The sequence below is a fragment of the Lampris incognitus genome, chromosome 2 (assembly GCF_029633865.1).
Source record: "Lampris incognitus isolate fLamInc1 chromosome 2, fLamInc1.hap2, whole genome shotgun sequence".
In the NCBI taxonomy this organism is placed as follows: Eukaryota; Metazoa; Chordata; class Actinopteri; order Lampriformes; family Lampridae; genus Lampris; species Lampris incognitus.
The window spans coordinates 14,711,777-14,738,272 of record NC_079212.1 but is presented as its reverse complement, the minus strand read 5'-3'; the positions used below and the strand labels follow the sequence as shown (position 1 = coordinate 14,738,272).

The following is a 26,496-nucleotide window of genomic DNA, read 5'->3' as shown; positions in this document are numbered from 1 at the left end:
GCTGTTCTTCAGTCAAGTGGCTGATGTCCGCCGGCGGGTACCACAAAGCAGCTTTAGGTTGGTCTTCTTGATGGGCAGCGGGTCGTGAAGAGTCAGCAGTGTTCGCTTGGGTAGTATTGTTCTCACTGCTGGGACTCCTTGTTGCTATCACTTTGCCAATTAGTTCAATACTGCCTAAAACAGTTAAGCTGGGCAGGGTCACACTGTGTTTGGAGTGATTTGACACAGATACTCTGACAAAAGGTCTGTCCATCTGGTGAATCTCTACTAGTCCCTTTCCAATGCTCAGTGGTTCCAGCAGTACATTGTCGAGTTTGGGCTCAAACAGTGCAAGTGAGTCAGAAGAGCTAATATCCGCGGGCACCGGGCACTTGACATGAGCTACTTGGCCTGAACGAATAATGAGCTCCTTCAAGCCTACCCTCACCATGGCATGTCATTCCTCTTGACTCTTCTTGGCCTGGATGAGACTGATGATAGCCTCTGCGCTAACACTGTCGATTTCCATGGCCCCAGCAAGGAGGATGGTGAGAATGAGCATGAGTTTAGGCCTGCTCTCATTGCTCTTAATGAGTTCTTGAATTACTTTAAAGCCAACTAAGGGTCTGTCTAGCTTCAGACGACTCACTAGGAAGGGTACGCGAATGGATAAGTCCGGGTCATAATTACCTTGAAGGTTTAACACCACTTCAACCCATCTGTCATATGGCACTTCCTCTTCTGTGACAGCAGTCACATCAAGGTCTTGATTGAGGAGTTCGCTGAGGGGCCGAACGTCTTGATGTGGTAAGTACTTATTCTTCCAAGTGCGGTCAAGGAGGCTCACATTGGCTCCAGTATCCAAAAGGACAGTGACGGCGTAGCCAGCCATGCGACACTTGAGTAGAGACTTTTGGCTGATGAGTGGGGCAACCCTCTCAGTTGGCTGGACTGGGCTATCACTCTTTGCAGTGACATGGGAGTCAACACTACCTGATCTTGATGCTGAGGCTTCGTAGGAGTGGGACTTATGCTTGTGGTCAGTCAAGGGTGGTCCCGCTACCTTGACCGATTCCCGTTTCCTGACTGTTTATGCTTCCTCAAACACCCTATAGCATGATAGCCCTCTTCCCCGCACGCAAAAGTGAATGGTTGTTGCTCGGCGATCGCTAGGGTTCGTCATTCTATTGAGAGCAACGTCTGAAAAGCAGCATACGTTTCTCTTGTCAATTTATTTCTCCCGTATTACATGGAATATAATCTGCTTGCATGACTGCAACCGGGCCTGCAAGCAGATTATATTCCCTGTAATATGAGAGATATTAGTTAACATAGAAACATATGCTGCTTTTCAGACATTGCTCTCAATAGAATTTATTCAAACTCAAATGCATAATCAAACACTTGCTTGTATTTTCTTTTTTCCTTTGTTTAAAATTTAAACATTAATATGATTTTGTATAATATATGAAGGATTCACAATTTTCACAAAATACTATAAGAGTACACATAAGCCCATTTCCCTTTAACTCAGTGAGCTCACATTAACTCTGCTATACCACAAATGTGTATATATTTTAATAAATACCATCATCATAACTGTATTACATCACCTCCTAAAGTACAAACCTGACCTAATAGTATTTATGGCAGCATTACCTAATGCATCATAATAATGTATTAACAATATGATGTGGCATAACTCCATGTAATGCAATATGACCAGTTACCAGTGTGCTGCATAGTTTTACTCTTATTCAAAACTGAGAACCTTTTATACTGGTGTAACGGGGGCAATCCTATGCTGTTCTATGCTGGTCAGCCTGCTGCACGCCCGTCACTCTCATCATTAGCTCTGCGTTGTGTTCTATTTTGGGTGGGGCCCCAGGTGTTGTGGGGGGCCCTCAGTCTCTCATCATCATCATCATCATCATGATCAAATAAGGAGGGGGGACACACAGGACTCTATTTGGCCCACCTTGCCATTTATTTTGGTTTCAAACCCTTCGACAAACGTCCAGTCCTCCAGCGGGAGCGGTGTTTCTTACGGACGTGGGGGTTGAAGCTCAACCACTGCCCGGACTTCACTCGTGTGCGTTAGAAGGAGAAACCGTCCACGGGACTCCGATGTAAGAAAGGATAAACAAGTATTTTATCCCACAGCTTGCAGTATCTTCTTACAGGGATACTCAAGGTTACGTTCTCCTCAATCAGCAAACCTGTGCTACGGTAAGAAACACGCGTGGCTCGGCTCGATCGCTGCTTGAGACTCCCCCCACAAAACAAAAATGGCCTCTCCCGCGTTCCCTCTTCCGTGTACCCACAAGACCTCTCTCTTAAAGCGACAGTACATGTATATGACGGTCGTTGTAAAACATACATAAAAGTCAATAATGACATAAAATAAAATGTAGCAAACACAAATAACAGCACACAGACAGGATTTGGTGATATTTCATACTCAAACAAAATAAAATAAAAACATTAATTTTAACCTGGTTACACTGGTAATATAACCATTGCATTCCACTGGATTTAAATGTATTGGCTTTAGTCAGGTAAGTATTTGACTTGTTAAACTTCCTAAAATTAACTTGAATCCACCATTGTATTAATGTAGTGACTTGCTGACGTGCTCGGGTAGACTATCGCGATGACGCAATCACTTGCGAGAATGTGCTAGGATCACCAGGATGCATTATTAAATTGATACTAAATGAAACATTTCAGAGAGCTGACCAAACATTAACTTGGCTTTCATTTTAAAACAGGATATGTATGAAAAGACAATGAACATGCACGGTTCCGCCATAATACACATGCGCTGCCCACGTTACTGCAGAGACTACGGCAGTTTAACTTCAAAAATATGCTTAATACGTGCATAAAACTTATGTGATTAACACATTATCCTGTTTGCAGGTTCACAATTCACATTCACATTTGGTATGTTTGTGCACACCACTAACCTGTAATACGGGAGAAATAAGTTGACAGAGAAACGTATGCTGCTTTTCAGACATTGCTCTCAATACGCCCATTTCACGCCGCGGCCATCTTGGATTAAAAAAAAAAAGCGGTGGGAATTTAGCCACGCCCCCTTCTTACTTCATTGAAAACGCTGCTGGAAGCAACATGTCGTACTGCTGTGTACCATCCTGCAACTCCTATCAAAGAAGGGAAAGAGATAAATCCTTGACGTTTCACCACTTCCCCAAACGCCTGCACACCCGTAAGGCATGGGTGGTGAAAATTAAGAGGGATACAGGGCCACATTTTCAGGTAACTACCAATACCTTCACCTTTACCTAGCTAGCTGGCTGGACTAGCTCCCTAGCAACGTTGTTAGCTAGCTTTCTGGTCTAACTACAACCATGACAGTTAACATGTTGCTGACAGTAACGTCAGATATCATTTGTCATTATAGATCACAGACAACACCAGGGTGTGCTCAAAGCACTTCACCGAGGACTGTTTTCGCAAGATGTTTCTTGGGCTGACAAAACTGAAACCCGGAACTCTACCGACCATTTTCCCATGGTCAAATCAACCTACGCCGAGGAGGTAGCTAAGTTTACTAACTTTACTAGCAGACAGACATCACGGTAGGTCATGCAGAGCTATAATAACGTTAGCTGGATGTTTTCATGAAAATGATTTTAGGATGTTGATGAAATTAAACATAATACCTGCCATTAATAGCTTGTATTTTTAGGGTTCCTGTTCGTGGTGGTCAACCTGCTGGGGAGGTGACACCCGAGTCAGCAGATGAGTGAGTAACGTTTACAGTTGTGCACTCATGTTTACAACTAAATTCCACATTAAGATGCCATATGGCTAAATGTTTACTCCTCCTGCTATTATTGCAACAGACATTATGTACATGTAGGCCTACTGTATGCATTGAGCTGCAGAGGTTGCATGTACATTTAACGTTACTGTATGCGTTGAGCTGCAGCGGTTGCACCATGTACAGCCAGTTAAATAATATTGGGGTGACCAGTTTCACTGTGACTAAAACATTAGAAGGGAGACAGAAGTTTGAAGTTGAAAAATGTTTGCTCCTGTTTGTAGTCGCATTGGCAGGGTTCATACGGTCATGAAAAACCTGGAAAAGTCATGGAATTTTAAAATGCGATTTCCAGGCCCTGGAAAAGTTATGGAGAATAATATTTTTTCAGAAATTCTGGAAAAGTCATGGAAATATATTGTAGCGAATTCGGGGGACAACGCAACTACAGGAACTGCCGCGGCCGGGAAGCGAACTCGTATCGCCCGCACCGCAGGAGACATCGCTAACCGCCCGACCGAAGGGTCAGGCACGCCAGCCAGCGTGTCTACTAATCCATGGATGTTACAATATCTAAAGTTTCATCAATTAATCCAAACAAAATCGATGTGTCATAATAAAATGTAAATTGCCACGGACCGTCATGATATGTTGGTGGTGTGAAAAGTTTATTCCGTCTGGCTCAGTCTGTGTTACTGGGCATGCGGCGTGCTAGCGCCTAGCAACTGCAGGCACGCCCACTAGCCTGCAGTTGCTTCTGCTAGCAAACGGACGATTTCGACAAAATGCCAGGGAAGTGCAGCTTCAATAATACATGGCTTTTGAAGGGTAAATACCAATTATGGCTGGCAAAAGACACTGACGCAAGACGTGCTAAATGCAACCTGTGCTGTAAAACACTTGACATTTCGAATATGGGCGAGGCAGCGCTCGTTAGCCACTGGAAGGGGGAAAAGCACGAGACTGTAGCCGCGGCTGCTAGCAGCGCAATACCCATAGGTGAGTTTATGAACGCGGACGCTGTGAGGACATCCAGCAACACTACTACAGTTTCCACGGCAACAAAGCAGACAACTTTGGACGTTTCTGCAAAAAATGAAGTCCTCAAAGCGGAGATACTGTGGGCACTAAAAACCATGAATTCACACTACTCATTCAAGTCATCCGAGGACACGAGCCGTGTTTTCGCCGCCATGTTCCCGGACAGCCAGATTGCAGCGAAGTGTACCTGTGGTGAGAACAAGTGTGCCTATGTCTGCACTTTTGGGCTTGATCCGCCGCACTTTAAAAGAATCTTACCGTCAGAAGTGTCCCGACAAAAGGCATATGTAGTGCTGTTTGACGAAAGCCTAAACCACCATTTGCAGTCCAAACAAATGGATTTACATGTGAGGCTGTGGGATGGAGCAGAAGTAAAGACTAAAGACTACACATTGAGTTCCAGACTTTGCATATTCCGTCTCTAGTTTTTAGGAGTCTTTAGGAGTGGAAGCTAATTTTGGAAGATTTATTTAATTTATTTATGTTATGTCTTTTTTTATATTGACAACTGATGTACTGATTACTGAGTAATCAGTAGTTAGCATTGGCATTCCTACCCACCCCAATGCACTATTTCTCTCTGTTTATCTCTGACAGAAAATGTGATGGCATTTTTATCTTTTGAGACATTGACAAAAATGTTAAACCGTTGGAATTAAAATATGAGAAAATGTATCCAAGTGTGCCTGTCTGGTGTTTTTTTTGTTTTAGAGAGGCACCATACATTTCAGATGTAAACCTAATTTTACTTAGTGTTACGATAATTAGTTTTCGGTGGTCCCATTGAGATAAAATAATTTCTTTTGGTCATGGAAATTCAGTAAAAGGTTTTGGAGAAGTCATGGAAAATCATTGGTGAAAAAGTGTAAGAACTCTGCATTGGTGACTTAATAGCGGAAGAAGATGAAGAGGAACATGAGGGAGATAGGTGAGTTGTTACTGTCAGTATAATACAATTTTTCAAACATGTAGATTACTGCATTGTATAATATATATACACTACCATTCAAAAGTTTGGGATCACATTGAAATGTCCATATTTTTGAAGGAAAAGCACTGTACTTTTCAATGAAGATAACTTTAAACTAGTCTTAACTTTAAAGAAATACACTCTATACATTGCTCATGTGGTAAATGACTATTCTAGCTGCAAATGTCTGGTTTTTGGTGCAATATCTACATAGGTGTATAGAGGCCCATTTCAAGCAACTATCACTCCAGTGTTCTAATGGTACAATGTGTTTGCTCATTGGCTCAGAAGGCTAATTGATGATTAGAAAACCCTTGTGCAATCATGTTCACACATCTGAAAACAGTTAAGCTCGTTACAGAAGCTACAAAACTGACCTTCCTTTGAGCAGATTGAGTTTCTGGAGCATCACATTTGTGGGGTCAATTAAACGCTCAAAATGGCCAGAAAAAGAGAACTTTCATCTGAAACTCGACAGTCTATTCTTGTTCTTAGAAATGAAGGCTATTCCATGCGAGAAATTGCTAAGAAATTGAAGATTTCCTACACCGGTGTGTACTACTCCCTTCAGAGGACAGCACAAACAGGCTCTAACCAGAGTAGAAAAAGAAGTGGGAGGCCGCGTTGCACAACTGAGCAAGAAGATAAGTACATTAGAGTCTCTAGTTTGAGAAACAGACGCCTCACAGGTCCCCAACTGGCATCTTCATTAAATAGTACCCGCAAAACACCAGTGTCAACATCTACAGTGAAGAGGCGGCTGCGGGATTCTGGGCTTCAGGGCAGAGTGGCAAAGAAAAAGCCATATCTGAGACTGACCAATAAAAGAAAAAGATTAAGATGGGCAAAAGAACACAGACATTGGACAGAGGAAGACTGGAAAAAAGTGTTGTGGACGGATGAATCCAAGTTTGAGGTGTTTGGATCACAAAGAAGAACGTTTGTGAGACGCAGAACAAATGAAAAGATGCTGGAAGAATGCCTGACGCCATCTGTTAAGCATGGTGGAGGTAATGTGATGGTCTGGGGTTGCTTTGGTGCTGGTAAGGTGGGAGATTTGTACAGGGTAAAAGGGATTCTGAATAAGGAAGGCTATCACTCCATTTTGCAACGCCATGCCATACCCAGTGGACAGCGCTTGATTGGAGCCAATTTCATCCTACAACAGGACAATGACCCTAAACACACCTCCAAATTGTGCAAGAACTATTTAGAGCAGAAGCAGGCAGCTGGTATTCTATCGGTAATGGAGTGGCCAGCGCAGTCACCAGATCTGAACCCCATTGAGCTGTTGTGGGAGCAGCTTGACCGTATGGTACGCAAGAAGTGCCCATCCAACCAATCCAACTTGTGGGAGCTGCTTCTGGAAGCGTGGAGTGCAATTTCTCCAGATTACCTCAACAAATTAACAGCTAGAATGCCAAAGGTCTGCAATGCTGTAATTGCTGCAAATGGAGGATTCTTTGACGAAAGCAAAGTTTGATGTAAAAAAAATCTTATTTCAAATACAAATCATTATTTCTAACCTTGTCAATGTCTTGACTCTATTTTCTATTCATTTCACAACATATGGTGGTGAATAAGTGTGACTTTTCATGGAAAACACAAAATTGTTTGGGTGATCCCAAACTTTTGAACGGTAGTGTATATATATATTCACTAATCTTTCAATAGTGGATAGCTCTGTTCTGACACATCATCTTGATAACAGGAAAATGTATGGATTTATATTGCTTCCCACATGTATGACATATCCTCATGTGTCCAGTGAGGTTTGGGTGACTACCTGATCATAACTACGACGTGAAGCCCCTTTCTGTGGAAGACCAGCTTGACGCAGTAAAGAAACGCATCACTTTCCTGGAGGACGAAAATAAAAAGCTGAAAAGTGAGCGTTTTGGTCTAGAACGCTTCCAGTGTGCACCCAATCTGATCAGGTTTTACACTGGTTTTAAGGATTACCACACCCTCAAAGCACTCTTCCTAGCTTTACAGCCTACTGCAGAGTCCATGGTGCGATGGACTCAAATGCAAAGGAACAGCCATAACCTAGAACACATTTGTGTCTGGCTTCCATGCAGAGCATTTATCGCTGATTGATCAGTTTTTCCTGTTCTTGTGCCGTGTGAGGCAGGGCTTTTTTGCTCTGGATTTATCTGTACGATTCAATGTGTCGCCGGCCACAGTCAGCAGGAACTGTACGACGTGGGCCAACTATTTGCTCTTTATGTTAGGGACCCTCCCAATATGGCCTAGTAGAGCAGCAGTAGACGAGCTAATGCCACCAGTATTCAGGGAATTCTACCCAAACACAAGTGATACTAGACTGCACAGAGATCCGCATCAAGACAGCTAGTTCGAAGGTTTTGAACACCATGACATACTCCCATTATAAAAGTAACACTACACTGAAATCCCTAATTAGGATCATTCCCTCAGGGTCAGTTAGCCTGGTAAGTAATCTATACACAGGATGTATTTCTGATAAGGAGATAACTAAGAGGTCAGGTGTTCTGGACCTCTTAGAGTCAGGTGATGAGGTCATGGCCGATAAGGGCTTCCTTATCAAAGACCTGCTCGATGAAATAGATGTAAAACGTGTCATCCCTGCATTTTTAGGCCCAAGTGGACAGCTTAGCTGTGATGAGCTCACAGACACACAGAGTATTGCTGGCTTGAGAATACACGTCGAACGGTCAATAAGACGCATAAAGGAGTACCACATTTTTGATGGGAGTCATACCCCTTTCACTAAGTGGAACAGTCAACCAAGTGTGGACTTTGTGTGCTCTCTAAACAAATTTTCAGGGACCGCTGTTTTAAACCTTTGTTAAATTCAGCTGACAAGAAAATGGTGCACACAAACCTTAGATAGATTGAAACATATTTAACTTCATTTCAGTACAGTCCCATTTTTAGCGAGTTCCAGTTTATTGCTACAACATAATGACAGTTGACCGAACATATTTTAGTTTAAAATGAACCAACAGATTTGTTATAATTAAAGGACAAAGAATGAAAATATTGTAGATGGACAATCTAATGTATAAATATTGAATGTACAGTATAAAAATGAAATGTATCTTATTTTTTATTTTATTGTGATTAAACAGCTTCTTTGAATACAGCCTTGTGTGTGTGTCTCTCCTCACTGGCACAGGAGAGGCAGAAAGTACTCGGAAAAAGAAAAGATCCAGTTTAGTTTTCATATTGTGGTAAATGACGGTAGGCGCTCGAGGTTGGTAGTCCAAACCATGTTTGCTGCTGGCCCCGGCTGCATTGATTTCCGATTGAGTAAGAAGGGCGCGTGGCCAAGTTCCCACCACTTGGTTTTTTTAAAAATCCAAGATGGCCGCGGCGTGAAATGGGCGTATTGAACGACGAACCCTAGCTAGCGATGGCCGAGCAATAACCATTCACTCCAATGCTGCGTACGTTCCAAAGGCAGGGCCCCCTACTGGCTGGGAGGGACAGTGAATCAATATTAACCAACTTATTATTATTCTCCCATGAATGGAATTTAATAAAACACATACAAAATGTGACTATATATTGTGTGCGTCACATATCCATATAGTACAGTGAAACTGCTTATGGTAATGATCTGTTCATGTAAAATATGATGACTTTTAATGAATTGGCAAAGGCTGGCTCATCAGACCATGTGGCTTCCCATTCGTGGACACTTGGAAATGACATGTGACCATGACTGAGTGCCACTTACTGGTGATCTGGTGGAGGTTCTGCTCTTTACAAAACCACCCAACTATCCATTTGCTGAAGCTATGGGGAAGGGATGTTCTTGTCTCCTATCTATCCATAGTAATTTCAAGGGCTTGGACACAAGACAGAATATATCCTCCTCTAGCTCCACCCCACAATCTCAACTCATGGGAAAGATGGAAGCATTGAACAAACTGAATGTGTATGAATAGTTTAAACTGCAAGAAAATGTGCAGTCTAAAAAGAAGGAAATACATTTGTATAACTGACAAAACCAGTGATATTGTGCATTTACCTTTGTGCTTTCAGGTACACACATCAATAATGGTTTATGCCAATGCTTCTGCACCTGTAGTAATAAATAACACTACACAGAATTAATGCAGTAATTCTAGACTTTACTATTTTGCACTTTTGTTAGAAAGATAGAGCGGCACAACTTTCTTTTAATGAATTTACACATACAAACAGATGCCATGTAAAACATTTTTTCTCTCTTTAAATTTTACTCTTTCCTTTTTCCTCCAGATTTTTTTTTTGGGAAAGTCAGGACCTTTGAAGTGTGGTGACCTTGAAAAAAAGAAAAAGACAATGTTTAGCCGTTTTGTGTTCACAAAATGAAATGAATAGCAAAAACTAAACACAAATTTCCTTGAAAGCTTTGTGTGAATTTCTGTAAAAATATACTATTATTATTATCATCATTATTTATCAGCTATTTATCAGCGAGGACATGTGCTCCCACCAAAACTTTCTGTACCTTCAACAACAATAAGCACTGGTTCTCAGCTAAACTCCGGCAGCTTTGTCAGGCCAAAGAGGAGGTCTGCAGGAGTGGAGAGGAGATCAGAATGGTAAAAAAGTGCTACTCTGAAAAGTTGAAAAACAGGGTTTATACCAATGACCCAGCATCAGTCTGGAAAGATTTGAAAGACATTACCAACTACAGGAGGCCATTACACCCCCCCAGTGCAGGGAACCATCAACATGTCACCCTCCTGACTGAAAGTCTGTGCTGACCAGCTGGCCCCCATTTTCACACTGATCTTCAACAGATCACTGGAGCTGTGTCAAGTCCCTCCTGCTTCACAAGCTCCCCTCCATCCCGGTCCCCAAGAAACCCTGTATCACAGGATTAAATGACTACAGGCCCATTGCCCCAACGTTTGTGGTTATGAAATCCTTCCAGAGACTGATGTTGTCCCACTTGAAGGAAATCACAGGCCCCCTGCTCGACCCCCTGCAGTCTGCCTACCGACCAAACAGGTCAGTGAAGGATGCAGTCAACATGGGATTGCATTACATCTTCCAACATCTCGACTCCCCAGTGACATACGCAAGGGGTCTGTTTGTGGACTTCAGCTCAGTGTTAAAACACCATCATCCCAGATATCCTCCACTCCAAACTCACCTGGCTCACTATACCAGGGCTCATCTGCCAGCAGATTAAAAATTTCCTGACAGACAAGAGGCAGCTTGTCAATCAAATACACGGATCATAAAACAGATTTCCATTCCAGAACAGTTGAGGCCTGGGTTACCAACGACCGCCACCGTTGGCCAGCAGTGGAAACTATGCTACTGTTGAGTAAAGGGGAAGGAGAGGGGGAAGGCATGTCCAGAGGCAGCGGGAGAGGAGGAAGGGTTGGAGTGTGGAGGTGAGAGTCGGAACTTTGAATGTTGGCGCTATGACTGGTAAAGGGAGAGAGTTGGCTGATATGATGGAAAAAAGAAAGGTAAGTATACTGTGTGTGCAAGACACCAGGTGGAAGGGGAGTAAGGCCAAGACCATAGGAGGTGGGTTCAAACTCTTCTACCATGGTGCAAATGGGAGGAAAAATAGGGTAGGGGTAATTCTGAAGAAAGAGTATGTCAAGAGTGTGTTGGAGATGAACAGAGTGTCAGACAGAGTGATTAGTATGAAGCTTGAAATCGACAGTGTATTGATGGATGTTGCCAGCGCATATGCCCCACAAGTTGGGTGTGAGATGGAAAAGAAAGAATTCTGGAGTGAGTTGGAGGAAGTGGTGGAGAATGTACCCAAGGGGGAGAGAGTGGTGATTGGAGCAGACTTCAGTGGGCATGTTGGTGAAGGGAACAGAGGTTATGAGGAGAGGTGATGGGTAGGTATGGTGTCAAGGAGAGAAATGTCGAAGGACAGATGGTGGTGGATTTTGTGAAAAGGATGGAAATGGCTGTGGGGAATATATATTTCAAGAACAGGGAGGGACACAGGGTGACATATAAGAATGGAGGAAAATGCACAGGTGGACTATATCTTATGTAGAAGGCACGATCTGAAAGGGATTTGAGACTGCAAGGTGGTGACGGGGGAATGTAGCTAGGCAGCATCGGATGGTGGTCTGTAGGATGACTTTGGAAATCAAGAAGAAGAGAGTGAAGGCAGAGCCAAGGATAAAATGGTGGAAGTTGAAGAAGGAAGACTGTTTTGTGGAGTTCAGGGAGGAGTTAAAATAGGCACTGGATGGTAGTGAAGAGTTGCTGGATAGCTGGGCAAGCACTGCAGAAATAGTGAGGGAGATAGCTAGGAAGGTACTTGGTGTGTCATCAGGACAGAGGAAGGAAGACAAAGAGAATTGGTGGTGGAATGAGGAAGTATACAGAGGAGGAGGTTCGCAAAGAAGAAGTGGGATAGTCAGAGAGATGAAGAAAGTAGACAGGAGTACAAGGAGAGGCAGCGTAAAGTGAAGAGAGGGGTGGCAAAGGAAAAGGCGTATGAGAGGTTAGACACTAAGGAAGGAGAAAAGGACTTGTACCGATTGGCTAGACAGAGGGACTGAGCTGGGAAGGATGTGCAGCAGGTTAGGGCGACCAAGGATAGAGATGGAAATATGCTGACAAGTGAGGAGAGTGTGTTGAGAAGGTGGAAGGAGTACTTTGAGGAGCTGATGAATGAAGAAAATGAGAGAGAGAGAAGGTTGGATGATGTAAGGATAGTGAATCGGGAAGTGTGGTGGATTAGCAAGGAGGAAGTGAGGACAGTTATGCAGAGGATGAAGAGTGGACAGGCAGTTGGTCTTGATGACATACCTGTGGAGGCATGGAGATGTTTAGGAGAGATGGCAGTGGCTTTTTTAACTAGATTGTTTAACACAATCTTGGAAAGTGAGAGGATGCCTGAGGAGTGGAGAAGAAGCATACTGGTAGCATTTAGTGAAACTTATTGGCATCTTCAGCCAGCTTGTGGTAACTGATGCCCAGACTTTCCAGGGATCATGGCAGCAGTGATTTTTGCCTGCTGACATCATTATCATGCCAGTAGTGCTCGCGAGTGGATATTTTCAGGAGAATATCACTTATTCATTTAACTGAGACTGAAATTATTCACAGATTTAGGTTGCCAGTCCAAAAAATTCTTGCTATACTTCATGGCAGCACAGTTGCCCCGTGGTTAGCACTTTTGCCTCACAGCAAGAAGGTCCCAGGTTCAAACCTGAGGCCACCCAAGGTCCTTTCTGTGTGGAGTTTTCATCTTCTCCCCATGTCCGCATGGGTTTCCACCGGGTGCTCCGGTTTCCTCTAACCAAAGACATGCATGTTGGGGTTAATACTCCTGCCTGTGCCCCTGATCAAGGCAATAGGAAAAAAATAACTGGAGTTGGTCCCCAAGTGCTGCAATGCAGCTGCCCTAGCAAAGGATGGGTTAAATGCTGAGAACAAATTTCGTTGTATGTACAATGACAAATCAAGGGTCTTCATGTCTTGTCTTTTTGTCTTAACATCAAGGATGACATTGAGCCTGCCTGTGTTCTTGGCACAAAGCCACCATTTATGGCCACATGGATAACTGCAGTCAGACGCAAAACGAGGGCAAATTGCACTCGGCTGCAAAACTTGATAGGTGTGTTTGCGCTGTAATATCATTAGCACAATATATTTTGTGAATCAGACCTCGAGATGGGGCAGATAGTGGTTGCAAGTGATGCGCAATTCATGGTGTTATCAGCAGCTTCCATTCTTTGTGCATTCGTCTGTCAATACAGAGTGAGTCTTTAGAAAAACAAGACAGCCCCAAATAGAAACAGATGAAAAAGGAGGGGGAGTTAACACATAATTAAACTAGGCATAAAGTTCTCCTTCAAATCAAACTTCCCAAGACGAGAGGAAAGTGTTGTTCTTCCAACTGAATTTTCAGCCTTTTTTTTTTTTACTCAAATGTAGCTTAACCATATCATTTGATATGTTACTTCAGTACATTTTAACAACAAATATTACTAGGACCACTACAGAAAATTGCAGATGAACATTTAATATCCACAAATTCACAATATAGACACTACCACTGACTATCCTAACAAATTGGCCGCAATTTCGAACACTGACCGTACATGGTCCAGCCATGTACTAGGTTTTGACCAAGTCTTGTTCTAATAGAACTAGTATCTAATTTTTAGCAATTAGTGACTTAACAATAGCGACTAGTGACAGTCAGAATAGCGACTAGTGTTTAAAAAATAAGTTCTAATGTTGAAATGTTAGTAATGCCTTAAAATGAATAAATTTTAAAATGGCCTGAAAACCATCAACATCCAATAGCTGGCCAATGGTACACATAAGACTCAATTTACTCAAACAATGTGACTATTCTTTACAAAGTCAGCCATTATACACTGGTAGCCATCATCACAGTTAAAAAAGTTCACTAATCTGTATAAGATGACATGAGGTGACAACTACTCCTTACCTGTTGTCTTGTCATGGGTGCAGGCACACTTATGGCCTGTGGAGGATGTCTTACAGCAGAGGAGTGCTTATTCTGACTGCCGGCCTGACCCCCAGCTGTCTGGATAACAATATTAGCTGAAGAAAATAAAGGAGGAAGGTCAACCACTAGCTTCCATCTAAATAAGCCAAGCGACAAAACAGTTTATCCTCTTTTATCACAAAACACAGAAGAGTTATGTGTGACATTTACTAGTCTTTTGGCCATATGAAGCTGTAATGCGTGGCATTTGGGTAGAGGCCTGTCTGATAGTGGTAATGGTAGTGGATGTGCGTCGGGGAAAGGCTGTTCTGGCAAAGTCGGATGAATAAGGAAATGTCAACATTGCTATGCTTTTCCTCTTTCCTGCATACACAAACTAATGTGCACAGAGAGAGAGACCCACAGCATCCATTTACCCTGAGATTTAAGTGGCTGTGCTGTCCAGTGAGGGGCTGCTCTCATACCCCTGGCAGCATTGCGGCTGTAGTAGGAACGAGAGGGAGGCTGCAGAAAAAAAGTATTACATACTTTTAAATGATGACACTACATCAGAATCACATCCTCATATTGCAGACCAACTTTTTCAAACAATGCCCTAACCTCTTTGAAAGCATGCTTTGCATAAAAGGCAAATCTAGCTGTACCTAAAACATCAACTGTAGCAGCCATCCCACTATCACTAAGTATGTTAACGCTCCAAATAACCATGGTTTTAAGTGCTTTATTTTATAAATTAGATCTAGTATAGATTTTTAACCCAGCCACTGAGGATGCACAAGCCAGTGCATTTAGTGCTGGTCCCAAGCCTGGATAAATGGGGAGAGTTGTGCCAGGAAGGGCATCCGGCGTAAAATCTTTGCCAAATCAAATATGCGGATCATAAATCAGATTTCCATACCGGATCGGTCGAGGCTCGGGTTACCAACAACCACCACTGGTACTGTTGGCCAGCAGGGTGCCAGTGGAAGTTGGGCATAGGAGAAGGAGAGGGGAAAGGTATGTGCAGAGGCAGCAGGAGAAGAGGAAGGGTAAGAGTGTGGAGGTGAGAGTCGGAACTTTGAATGCTGGCACAATGACTGGTAAAAGGAGAGAGCTGGCTGATATGATGGAGAGAAGAAAGGCAGGTATACTGTGTGTGCAAGAGACCAGGTGGAAGGGGAGTAGGCCAGGAGCATTGGAGGAGGGTTCAAACTATTCTACCATGGTGCGAATGGGAATGGGAAATTGGGTAGGGATAATTCCGAAGGAAGGATATGTCAAGAGTGTGTTGGAGGTGAAGAGAGTGTCAGACAGAGTGATAAGTATGAAGCTGGAAATCGTGTTGGATGAGGTGGTGAAGTATACCCAAGGAGGAGAGAGAGTGGTAATTGGAGCAGACTTCAATCGGCATGTTGGTGAAGGGAACAGTGGTGATGAGGAGTTGCTGGGTACGTATTGTGTCAAGTAGAGGTATGTGGAAGGACAGATGGTGGTGGATTTTGCGAAAAGGATGGAAATGGTTGTGGTGCATATATATTTCAAGAAAAAAGAGGAAGACAGGGTGACGTATAAGAGTGGAGGAAAGTGCACACAGGTGGACTATATGTTATGTAGGTGGTGTGATCTGAAAGGGATTGGAGACTACAAGATGGTGACAGGGGAGAACATAGCTAGGCAGCATCGGCTGGTGGTCTGTAGGATGACTTTGAAGACCAACAAGATGAGGAGAGTGAAGTTAGAGCCAAGGATCAAATGGTGGAAGTTGAAGAAGGAAGTTGTGTGGAGTTCAGGCAGGAGTTAAGACAGGCACTGGGTGGTAGTGAAGAGTTGCCAGATGGCTGGGCAAGCATTGCAGAAATAGTGAGGGAGACAGCTAGGAAGGTACTTGGTGTGTCATCTGGACAGAAGAAGGAAGACAAGGAGACTTGGTGGTGGAATGAGGAAGTACGGCAAAGTATACAGAGGAAGAGGTTGGCAAAGAAGAAGTGGGATAGTCAGAGAGATGAAGAAAGTAGACAGGAGTACAAGGAGACACGGCGTAAAATGAAGAGAGAGGTGGCAAAGGCAAAGGCGTATGGTGAGTTGTATGACAGGTTAGACACTAAGGAAGGAGAAAAGGACTTGTACCAATTGGCTAGACAGAGGGACTGAGCTGCAAAGGATGTGCAACAAGTTAGGGTGATCTAGGATAGAGTTGGAAATGTGCTGACAAGCGAGGAGTGTGCTGAGAAGGTGGAAGGAGTACTTTGAGAAGCGGATGAATGAAGAAAATGAGAGAGAGAGAAGGTTGGATGATGTAAGGATAGTGAATCGGGAAGTGTGGTGGATTCGCAAGAAGGAAGTGAGGGCAGTTATGAAGAGGATGAAGAGTGGAAAGGCGGTTGATCCCCATGACATACCTGTGGAGGCATGGAGCTGTTCAGGAGAGATGGCAGTGGAGTTTTTAACTAGACTGTTTAACACAGTCTTGGAAAGTGAGAGAAGTAGTGAAGAAGCATACTGGTATCGATTTTCAAGAATAAGGGTGATGAGCAGAACTGTAGCAACTACAGAGGTATAAAGTTGATCAGCCACAGCATGACGTTATGGGAGAGTAATAGAAGCTAGTTTAAGAGGAGAGGTGATGATTAGTGAGCAGCAGTATGGTTTCATGCCACGAAAGAGTACTACAGATGCGATGCTTGCTTTGAGAATATTGATGGAAAAGTATAGAGAAGGTCAGAAGGTGTTACATTGTGTCTTTGTGGAGTCAGAGAAAGCATGTGACAGGGTGCCAAGAAAGGAAGTGTGGTATTGCATGTAGGAGTGGTGCAGGATATGTATGAGGGAAGTGTGACAATGGTGAGGTGCAGAGGTCTAAAAACCAGGTCCAGAAAGTAAAGATTCAAACAATGCATTTGTTCCAACCATGTTACTAAACCACTGATTTCATCAGCTAGTTTTCCCTACCTAGTTGAGGAGTGGTGTTGACTAGAATCTGCTAGTGTAGTGCATGAGTGGAGCGAATACATGGTTTGGACTTTTACTTTCTGGATCTGGTTTTTACACCTCTGGTGAAGTGTGCGGCTGGAATAACAGATGGGTTCAAGGTGGAGGTGGGATTACATCAAGGATCGGCTCTGAGCCCTTTCTTGTTTGCAATGGTGATGACAGGTTGACGGACGAGATAAGGCAGGAGTCTCCGTGGACTATGACGTTTGCGGATGACATTGTGATCTGTAGCGAGAGTAGGGTACAAGTTGAGGAGAGCCTGGAGAGGTGGAGGTATGCACTGGAGAGAAGAGGAATGAAAGTCAGTAGGAGCAAGACAGAATATATACGAGGGAGGACAGCGTAATGGTGAGAATGCAAGGATTAGAAGTGATGAAAAGTATGAGTTTAAATACTTGGGGTCAACCGTTCAAAGTAAAGGGGAGTGCAGGAGAGAGGTGAAGAAGAGCGTGCAGGGAGGGTGGAGTGGATGGAGAAGAGTGTCAGGAGTGATTTGTGGCTAAGATTTTCATTGGGAGTGACAAAGAAGGACAGGATTAGGAACGAGTATATTAGAGGGACAGCTCAGGTTGGACGGTTTGGAGACAAAGCAAGAGAGACAAGATTGAGATGGTTTGGACATGTGCGGAGGAGAGATGCTGGGTATATTGGGAGAAGGATGCTGAATATGGAGCTGCCAATGAAGAGGAAAAGAGGAAGGCCAAAGAGGAGGTTTATGGATTTGGTGAGAGAGGACAGGCAGGTGGCTGGCGTGACATAGAAAGATGCAGAAGACAGGAAGAGATGGAAACCAATGATCTGCTGTGGCGACCCCGAGTAGAGCTAGTATAGATTTTTCTCCAACGTATAATCATCCTAATCTACACATACAACACATTTTTTCGAAGCAAAGAAACAGCGTCCTTTCCTCTGCCACCGTATAATGACCCTACCTGTGGCACAGCAGACATGTAGCATCCTGGCTGCTGGTGTGAGTCAATCATAGGGTTTGCCATGGTCCTCACTGTTGCAAGCCTCTGCATGAATTTATTATTGAGGATGGCCTTGCGCTCCTCCTTGCGCTGAGCAAGAGCCACATACAGGGGCTTGGTTGCAACAATTCGTCCATTCATTTCAGTTACTGCTTTGGTTGCTTCCTCAGGTGATGAGAAACACACAAAGCCAAAGCCCTTACTCTGGTCACCGTGTTTCATGACCTTAATGAAAAAAAGAAGCCCGAAGAAATGTTTAATGGAATTTGACAGTGGAAAAAAAAAACAGAGGAGCCATACTAAAGTTACTCAACCAGTTTCAAAACCAGCTCGAAAGCATTTTAGCAAACAGGGACTGATGTATATTTACGCAAGTAGATGATAAACTAAGTTTTCTGTACATTTTTGATGACTATTTCATGATTTTTAAGGCTGTGGCAGCTATATTTTGCCCATCTAAGCCTCATTCTATGTAGCCTATCTGCCATTCAGTGGCTAATGTAAGGAAAAAGTGCTCTGGCTACAAGAAGTACCGTTACAGACAACAAGCAGAACCATATCTATAGACACACTGGCAGGTTAAATTTATCTGATCTGTGAGACTCTCTGCTGTGATATTCTAATACAGAAATGAACTGTCAAGGTGTCTGGAATAAGGTTTCACTAAAATAGACTGAATATAAATGCTTATTTGGTTGACTAAAAAGATCAATTGAGCCTATCAAATAGATTTTTAATAACTAAGACGCTATAAAGGAGTGGGTTGATGATATTACTTTTCTTACTAGATACTATCTTTCATGTGAAAATAAAGCCAGAAAATTCAATATGTGTACTGCTAATGTGTTGACTAGACTGTAACATTTTTGGTTTAACTGCTTGTTTTGAGGTTTTATTTCACCCTCCATTACTGCTGCAAGAATGAGGCAGACGAGATGAAAAAGCATTACATGCTTTTTAAAAAAAAAAGTCATAGTATTTGTTCCAAAAATCTAGAACAATGGTTCTTGACCTAAATGTTATTCAATAGGTTGTCAAACCCCTGTCGAACCAAAGCTTATGAGAAATTGACACCACGTTCCTCTAAAGTAAGACAGCACTGCAAACAAAGGACCAGCTCCCATCTTGCTGCTGTACCTTGGCACTGGTAATGGTACCATAGGGAGCAAATGCCTTCCTGAGTTTCTCATCATTTACAGTACCTTCCAGGTTCTTTATAAACAAATTCACCCCCTGGAATCAAAAAGAGGACAAGAATATTGGCAGGCTGGAGATCAGGGATGTGTTTGAAATAATGTACAATGCACACTTTAATGGTAAACTATATAATGATGACAAAGAGTGGCCTCTAGGCAAATAAGCACCGCTTGGTTACTGCACTTTGCTTACATTTTTGTTATGGCCTGATGTCTGGGCTTGTCTGTTCAGATTTTCGTGGGAATTAGAGAGGAAAGCTATCTTCGTGAAGCCAGCCTAAATCTTACAAGCTCAGCTCAGTTCACTGACTGAAATGACTGTGCCCGCTAGCTGGATGCCGGGCTAATGGGGAGCAGTTTTTGGTCCAGATTTGGATCAGTCACCTCCCAATGTGACGTCCCAATGAGCTTAATTTTGAAATGGCTTGTTGCCTGTGAACCTAGTGGCATAATACCAGGCCTTAAAGGTTTTATGTGTAATATTTCCCCATTCCTGAAACATCGACGACTAGTGCATATCTCAACAGGTTGCTGAATGGTAATGACTGAAATATGTAGCAATCCCAACAAATAATGTTGACTGAAAATGTTAAAAAAAATGGCAGATTTTCACTTCCTAATAAAGGTATCAAAGTAGAATTACACATTGCACTTTCAACATAAAATCAAAAACAGCATACAGTTGTGAAACCTAATGTAGTGTTTCCGCTGTGTACTTTTGATTTTGTTTCCAAAAGACTGACCAAATGTGTACAACATTAGCAATGAATTCAGTGGACCTGAGACATTACTGGATATACTCGGATGCCCCATAATTCACTTATGTGAGTGAACAGTAGAGATTAACCTAGTTTACAGTTTTTCCTATTATGTAATTTCTTACAGACTACTTGCAAAACTTGGAAAACTACTGATGAAGAAAAAAAAACCCATGCAATTCCCTGCCTGTTGGTGCTCTATGGCTCACCTATACTAAATGCACTAGTCTTGACATGCACTCTTAGTTATGACTCGATTCCAATATAGCGCACTGTGATGCCAGTTCGTAACATTCAAACTTATCTGCCAATTGACCTTTCGCAAAGTACCGCCCCAGAACAGTGCTTGTCCAATCCTACCTTACCAACGGTCCGTCAAGCTTCCAAACACACAAAAAAATGCTGAAACGGTGTGCCTATGGGATCTGCAAATCGGATACTAGATATCTGAAAAGTTTGGAGGGGGTGTAATTTTCTTTCCCTTCCCGAAACCCAGAACGCAAGAAGCGCAATGTCGGCAATAGATTTCGCAGTATAGCAGACCCCATGGCCAGCTTAATCCATCCAAAATCAACAAAAATACCTGTCTGCTCCAAGCTAAGCTTGCTACTAGCTATTATTGATAGCTAATACAGCTAACGTATTATCACTGTTACTTTTACCCACACAATGCACTGATTTCTTCCTTCATGTTTTGGTGTTTTCAGGCTACTTCCTGGATAGTTCTGAAAAGCTTGACGGGCATAGCAACAGTAACTAAGGGAGGCGGGACTTTGCGAAAGGTCAATTGCTGACCCTCTTGCTTTGGATAAAAGCATTTGATAAATGAGTAAACTTAAGTGCAAATTATGTACGAATTTTAAGCCACTGACAGCTGTCACACACAAACACATGCAAATATTTTCAGGAAATGTATTTCTCTAGTCATTATTTGCTGTTCATCAACTTTTTTTTACATGGGTTGAACAGTTTGTATTTGCAATCATAAAACACGAATCAAAATGATACCACATGCAAAATTTGACACTCCAGCTATGTAGTAACACCTGATAGCGCTGAATTCGATCCTGTTTGATCTGCTCAAACTTGTGCTTGAGCTCTCCCTGGCGTTCCAGCTTCTTCTGAGCTCTCCCTACATAGAGGACTTTTCCATTGAGCTCCTTCCCATTCATCATCTCAACCGCCTAAAAGATAAAGTGCAAGAGCTTTGACAAACTGACCTCTAACAAAAGAAAATCTTCCCTAAAACAGGACCTGCATATGGTCACTCCGATGATGTTGACACGACAATTCAATCTGCATATGTGACTCAGTCTCAAATTTAGAAATCAAGGCACTCTTGATGTTTTATTAGGATCCTTTTTGTTGCTTCCTTGGTAACAGTTTTTCTGGGGATCTTAACAAAATAATATCATACAGAAGTCAAAAGAAATGGAACAGAACAACAAATTCACAACAAGAGTTTCAACAATTGATGAAACAGATGAAATGAAATGTTGCATATATAAAATCAGATGCTATTTTGAAATAGGCATAGTCTAGGATCTTATTCAAAGTTTCTTCTCAAACAGATTTTATGTACCAATGATTTCACACATCTGGCCATGCTTATGAAATCTAGATGTGTATTTTTTCCATAACAAACTTTTTGATAAGTATAGAGTAAGTGAAATACTTGAAGGGAACGTGCAAATTTTAAATACAGCACATCCCACATTACTATATCAAAACTGATTCTGGTGCATAGCCCTATCATCACAGGCAAATATCAGCTTGACAATGAAAAGACTTGTGGCGGGGTTCTTCCATGGCAATAAGAGATAATAAGAAAACACATCGCTTATATACGCTAGCAGGCCAAGTCCTGCAGCTTTAGCTAAAGAAATGTTTCATGAGTGCTTTCCCAAAAGGTAAACATCATTAACTACCTGGTAGAATATAAAACCAGCAGTACCATGGATCCTCATGGACCTGTTTGAAAATCACTGGTTTAGATAACAGTGGCTTGTTGCTAATGCTTGTTCTATAAATGAAAAGTATGGGTTGAGCACTACAAAATTCAAAGCTAATTCACTGCAGGTGTTGGCATCTTACTGTTTTTCATTATCATTTAAGTTAGGTCAACTTTGCATACTTGGCAAAAAAAAAATTAAATTAAATTAAAAAAAGGATGGCTCAACACAGTAGTTCGGTATTTTCCAATGAAAGATACCCACGCAAGATGGGAATTTCTCTCAAGAATTATGTCCTGATGCTTGCTCAATAATCCAGGTAAGGAATCCTAGAAAGTTGAATCAGTTCATCTGGACATCCCGTTTAGTGGGAGAAACATTTCATCACTCAGCCAAGTGACTTCGTCAGTCTCAACTAACTGCATGATATCCCCCCAACCTTATAAACAGCACAGCTGCATAATGACCGAAACCAACAATCAGTTTCATATACAAATTGCCATGACCGCAGCGTGATTGGCGGCTTTCAAACCCCAAAACACGCTGTGCTAGAAATTGGTCCGGCCCCAAGGATCCGGTCCCCTGGCACAAACAGAGCAATATAGTATACACTGTTAAGTGCCGGGGGGATTTCCATGACTTGTACATCAGGGAAGCCAAACAGATGCTGGCCAAGAGGATGGCACAACATACACTGCTCAAAAAAATAAAGGGAACACCTAAAAACACAATATAGACCTCGATGAATGAAATATTTCAGCTGAAAATCTTTATTTATTAGACAGAGGAATGTGTTTAGAGTAAAATAACCTAAGAATGATCAATTGAAATCAAAATCATTAGCCCATTAAGGTCTGGATTCAGAATCATACTCAAAATCGAAGTGGAAAATGAGAACATAGGCTGATCCAACTTCTGTGGAAATTCTTCAAGACGATTCAAAATGAGGCTCAGTAGTGTGTGTGGCCTCCACGTGCCTGTATGCACTCCCTACAACGTCTGGGCATGCTCCTGATGAGACGACGGATGGTCTCCTGAGGGATCTCCTCCCAGACCTGGATCAGGTCATCGGTCAACTCCTGGACAGTCTGTGGTGCGACATCGCGTTGGCGGATGGTACGAGACATGATGTCCCAGAGGTGCTCGATTGGATTCAGGTCTGGGGAACGTGCAGGCCAGTCCATAGCATCAATGCCCTCGACATACAGGAACTGCTGACACACTCTGGCCACATGAGGACGAGCATTGTCATGCATGAGCAGGAACCCAGGGCCCACTGCACCAGCATATGGTCTGACAATGGGTCTGAGGATCTCATCCCGGTACCTAATGGCAGTCATGGTACCTCTGGCTAGCACGTAGAGGTCTGTGCGGCCCTCCAAGGATATGCCTCCCCAGACCATCACTGACCCACCGCCAAACCGGTCATGCTGGAGGATGTTGCAGGCAGCAGAACGTTCTCCACAGCGTCTCCAGACTCTCTCACGTCTGTCACATGTGTTCAGTGTGAACCTGCTCTCATCTGTGAAGAGCACAGGGCGCCAATGGCGAATCTGCCAACCAAGATGTTCTCTGGCAAAGGTCAATCGGGCTGCACGGTGTTGGGCTGTGAGCACAGGCCCCAATTGTGGACGTCGGGCCCTCATACCATCCTCATGCATGCTGTTTCTCACTGTTTGAGCAGAAACCTGCACATTAGTGGCATGTTGAAGGTCGTTTTGTAGGGCTCCGGCAGTGCTCCTCCTGTTCCTCCTTGCACAAAGGACCAGTTAGCGGTCCTGTTGCGGGGTTGTTGTCCTCCTGCGGCCCCCTCCACGTCTCCTGGTGTACTGGCCTGTCTCCTGGTACCTCCTCCATGCTCTGGACACTGTGCTGGGAGACACATCAAATCTTCTTGCCACAGCACGCATTGATGTGCCATCCTGGATGAGCTGCACTACCTGAGCAACTTCTGTAGGTTGCAGATACCGCCTCATGCCACCTCTAGTGGTGAGGGCACTAGCAAAATGAAAAACTAACCAAAGATCGGCCAGAAAAGATGAGGCCAGGCAAATGGTCTGTGGCCACCACCTCCAAATCTATTCCTTTTATAGGGGTTGTCTTGCAAATTGTCTAATTTCCACCTGGTGGAAATTAGACAATTTACCAACAGGTGAAATTGATTCACAAATCAGTGTTGCTTCCTAACTGGACAGGTTGATATCTCAAAAGTGTGATTGACTTGGAGCTACATTGCATTGCTTATGTGTTCCCTTTATTTTTTTGAGCAGTGTAGAAGAGCTACCTTGTCAGGCCAGGATTCCCCAGTCTACAACCATCTACAGGCCAATGGCCACTCTTTCAAGGAAAGGATGTGCACATCCTTGGTAGGGAGGAATGGTGGTTTGAACAGGGAGTCAAAGACGCCATCTATGTGAAGAGGGAACGACCATCCCTGAACTGGGGGGGGGGGGGGGCTAAGAGTACATCTGTAACCAGCTTACAATGCTGTGATTGCAACTATTTCCCAGTCCCTTGTGAATAGTACACATGGCGATTGTAACTCTAGTTAATGGTCATGGCAATTTGCATATGAAACTGATCATTGGTTTTGGTCGCTATGCAAACTGTGCTGCTTATAAGGTTGGGGGATACCTTGCAGTCAGTTGAGACTGGCGAAGTCAGTTGTGTGAGTGATGAAACATTTCTCTCACTAAACGTTGTGTCCAGATGAACTGATTCAATTTTCTGGGACCTCAAAAATTATATGCAACCGGGAGTCCAGGTAGTGTAGCGGTCTATTCGGCTGATGAATTTTATACTTATCTGTTGTATTAACTTTTTATTGTCTACTCTGCTTTGTTTTGATTTTATGCTGTGTGATACAGTGCTGCTTGTTTTTTAACTGTGTTATAAGGTGTCCTTGAGTGCTCTGAGAAGTGCCCCAAAATAAAATGCATTATTGTTTTTATTATTATTATTAATATTTCTCCTCTGGTCGCCTGTTCGAGGGGTGAGGGGGAACTGGGGGAAATAGTGTGATCCTCCCACGCGCTCCATCCTCCTGGCGAAGCCCTCCCTGGATCAGTGGATCAGCAGAGGGGGAGGAGCAGCGACCAGAAGGTTCAGAAGAGTGGGGTAATTGGCCGGATAAAATTGGGGGGAAAGAGGGAAAAAATGTATATGCAAACCCACGGTTGACATCAAGGTCATCAGCCATCGGAGCTCATTTTACTTCAAGCAAACTAGCCACTGCTAACTTAATGCATATTGTAAAAAGTTTGCCTCTTGTGCCCCCTAAAATTAGCAAGTGGATGACAGTTTGAGAATATAGAGGGGTACAGTTTGGGCAGAGCAATGTCAGGTGGGACAAAGAAATCAAAATAATAATCTATATCCAAGTGTGTGTGTGTGTGTGTGTGTGTATATATATATATATGTATATATATATATATATACTCACCGGCCACTTAATTAGGCACACCTGTCCAACTGCTCGTTAACGCAAATTTCTAATCAGCCAATCACATGGCAGCAACTCAATGCATTTAGGCATGTAGACATGGTCAAGACGATCTGCTGCAGTTCAAACCGAGCATCAGAATGGGGAAGAAAGGTGATTTAGGTGACTTTGAACGTGGCATGGTTGTTGGTGCCAGACGGGTTGGTCTGAGTATTTCAGAAACTGCTGATCTACTGGGATTTTCACGCACAACCGTCTCTAGGGTTTACAGAGAATGGTCCGAAAAAGAGAAAATATCCAGTGAGCGGCAGTTCTGTGGGCGAAAATGCCTTGTTGATGCCAGAGGTCAGAGGAGAATGGCCAGACTGGTTCGAGCTGACAGAAAGGCAACAGTAACTCAAATAACCACTCATTACAACCGAGGTATGCAGAAGAGCATCTCTGAACGCACAACACGTCGAACCTTGAGGCAGATGGGCTACAGCAGCAGAAGACCACACCGGGTGCCACTCCTGTCAGCTAAGAACAGGAAACTGAGGCTACAATTCGCACAGGCTCACCAAAATTGGACAGTAGAAGATTGGTAAAACGTTGCCTGGTCTGATGAGTCTCGATTTCTGCTGCGACATTCGGATGGTAGGGTCAGAATTTGGCGTCAACAACATGAAAGCATGGATCAATCCTGCCTTGTATCAACGGTTCAGGCTGGTGGTGGTGGTGTAATGGTGTGGGGGATATTTTCTTGGCAACCTTTGGGCCCCTTAGTACCAATTGAGCATCGTGTCAACGCCACAGCCTACCTGAGTATTGTGCTGACCATGTCCATCCCTTTATGACCACAGTGTTCCCATCTTCTGATGGCTACTTCCAGCAGGATAACGCGCCATGTCATAAAGCTTGAATCATCTCAGACTGGTTTCTTGAACATGACAATGAGTTCACTGTACTCAAATGGCCTCCACAGTCACCAGATCTCAA

The 26,496-nt window shown here is 43.2% G+C and overlaps 1 protein-coding gene across 1 annotated transcript in view; it reads right to left on the bottom strand.

Moving 5' to 3' along the window:
- Positions 1–436: 436 nt before the first annotated feature.
- The window catches only part of LOC130108413 (embryonic polyadenylate-binding protein-like), a 37,253-nt gene continuing 11,193 nt past the window's right edge, over positions 437–26,496 (bottom strand). Inside the window, exons 7-13 of the mRNA XM_056275327.1 lie at positions 21,171–21,308; positions 19,308–19,403; positions 18,132–18,395; positions 14,645–14,733; positions 14,440–14,561; positions 14,209–14,324; positions 437–1,042 (exon numbers count right to left, since the gene is read on the bottom strand). Coding sequence (XP_056131302.1) covers positions 437–1,042; positions 14,209–14,324; positions 14,440–14,561; positions 14,645–14,733; positions 18,132–18,395; positions 19,308–19,403; positions 21,171–21,308 — 1,431 coding nt within the window. The remainder of the gene's footprint in view (positions 1,043–14,208; positions 14,325–14,439; positions 14,562–14,644; positions 14,734–18,131; positions 18,396–19,307; positions 19,404–21,170; positions 21,309–26,496) is intronic.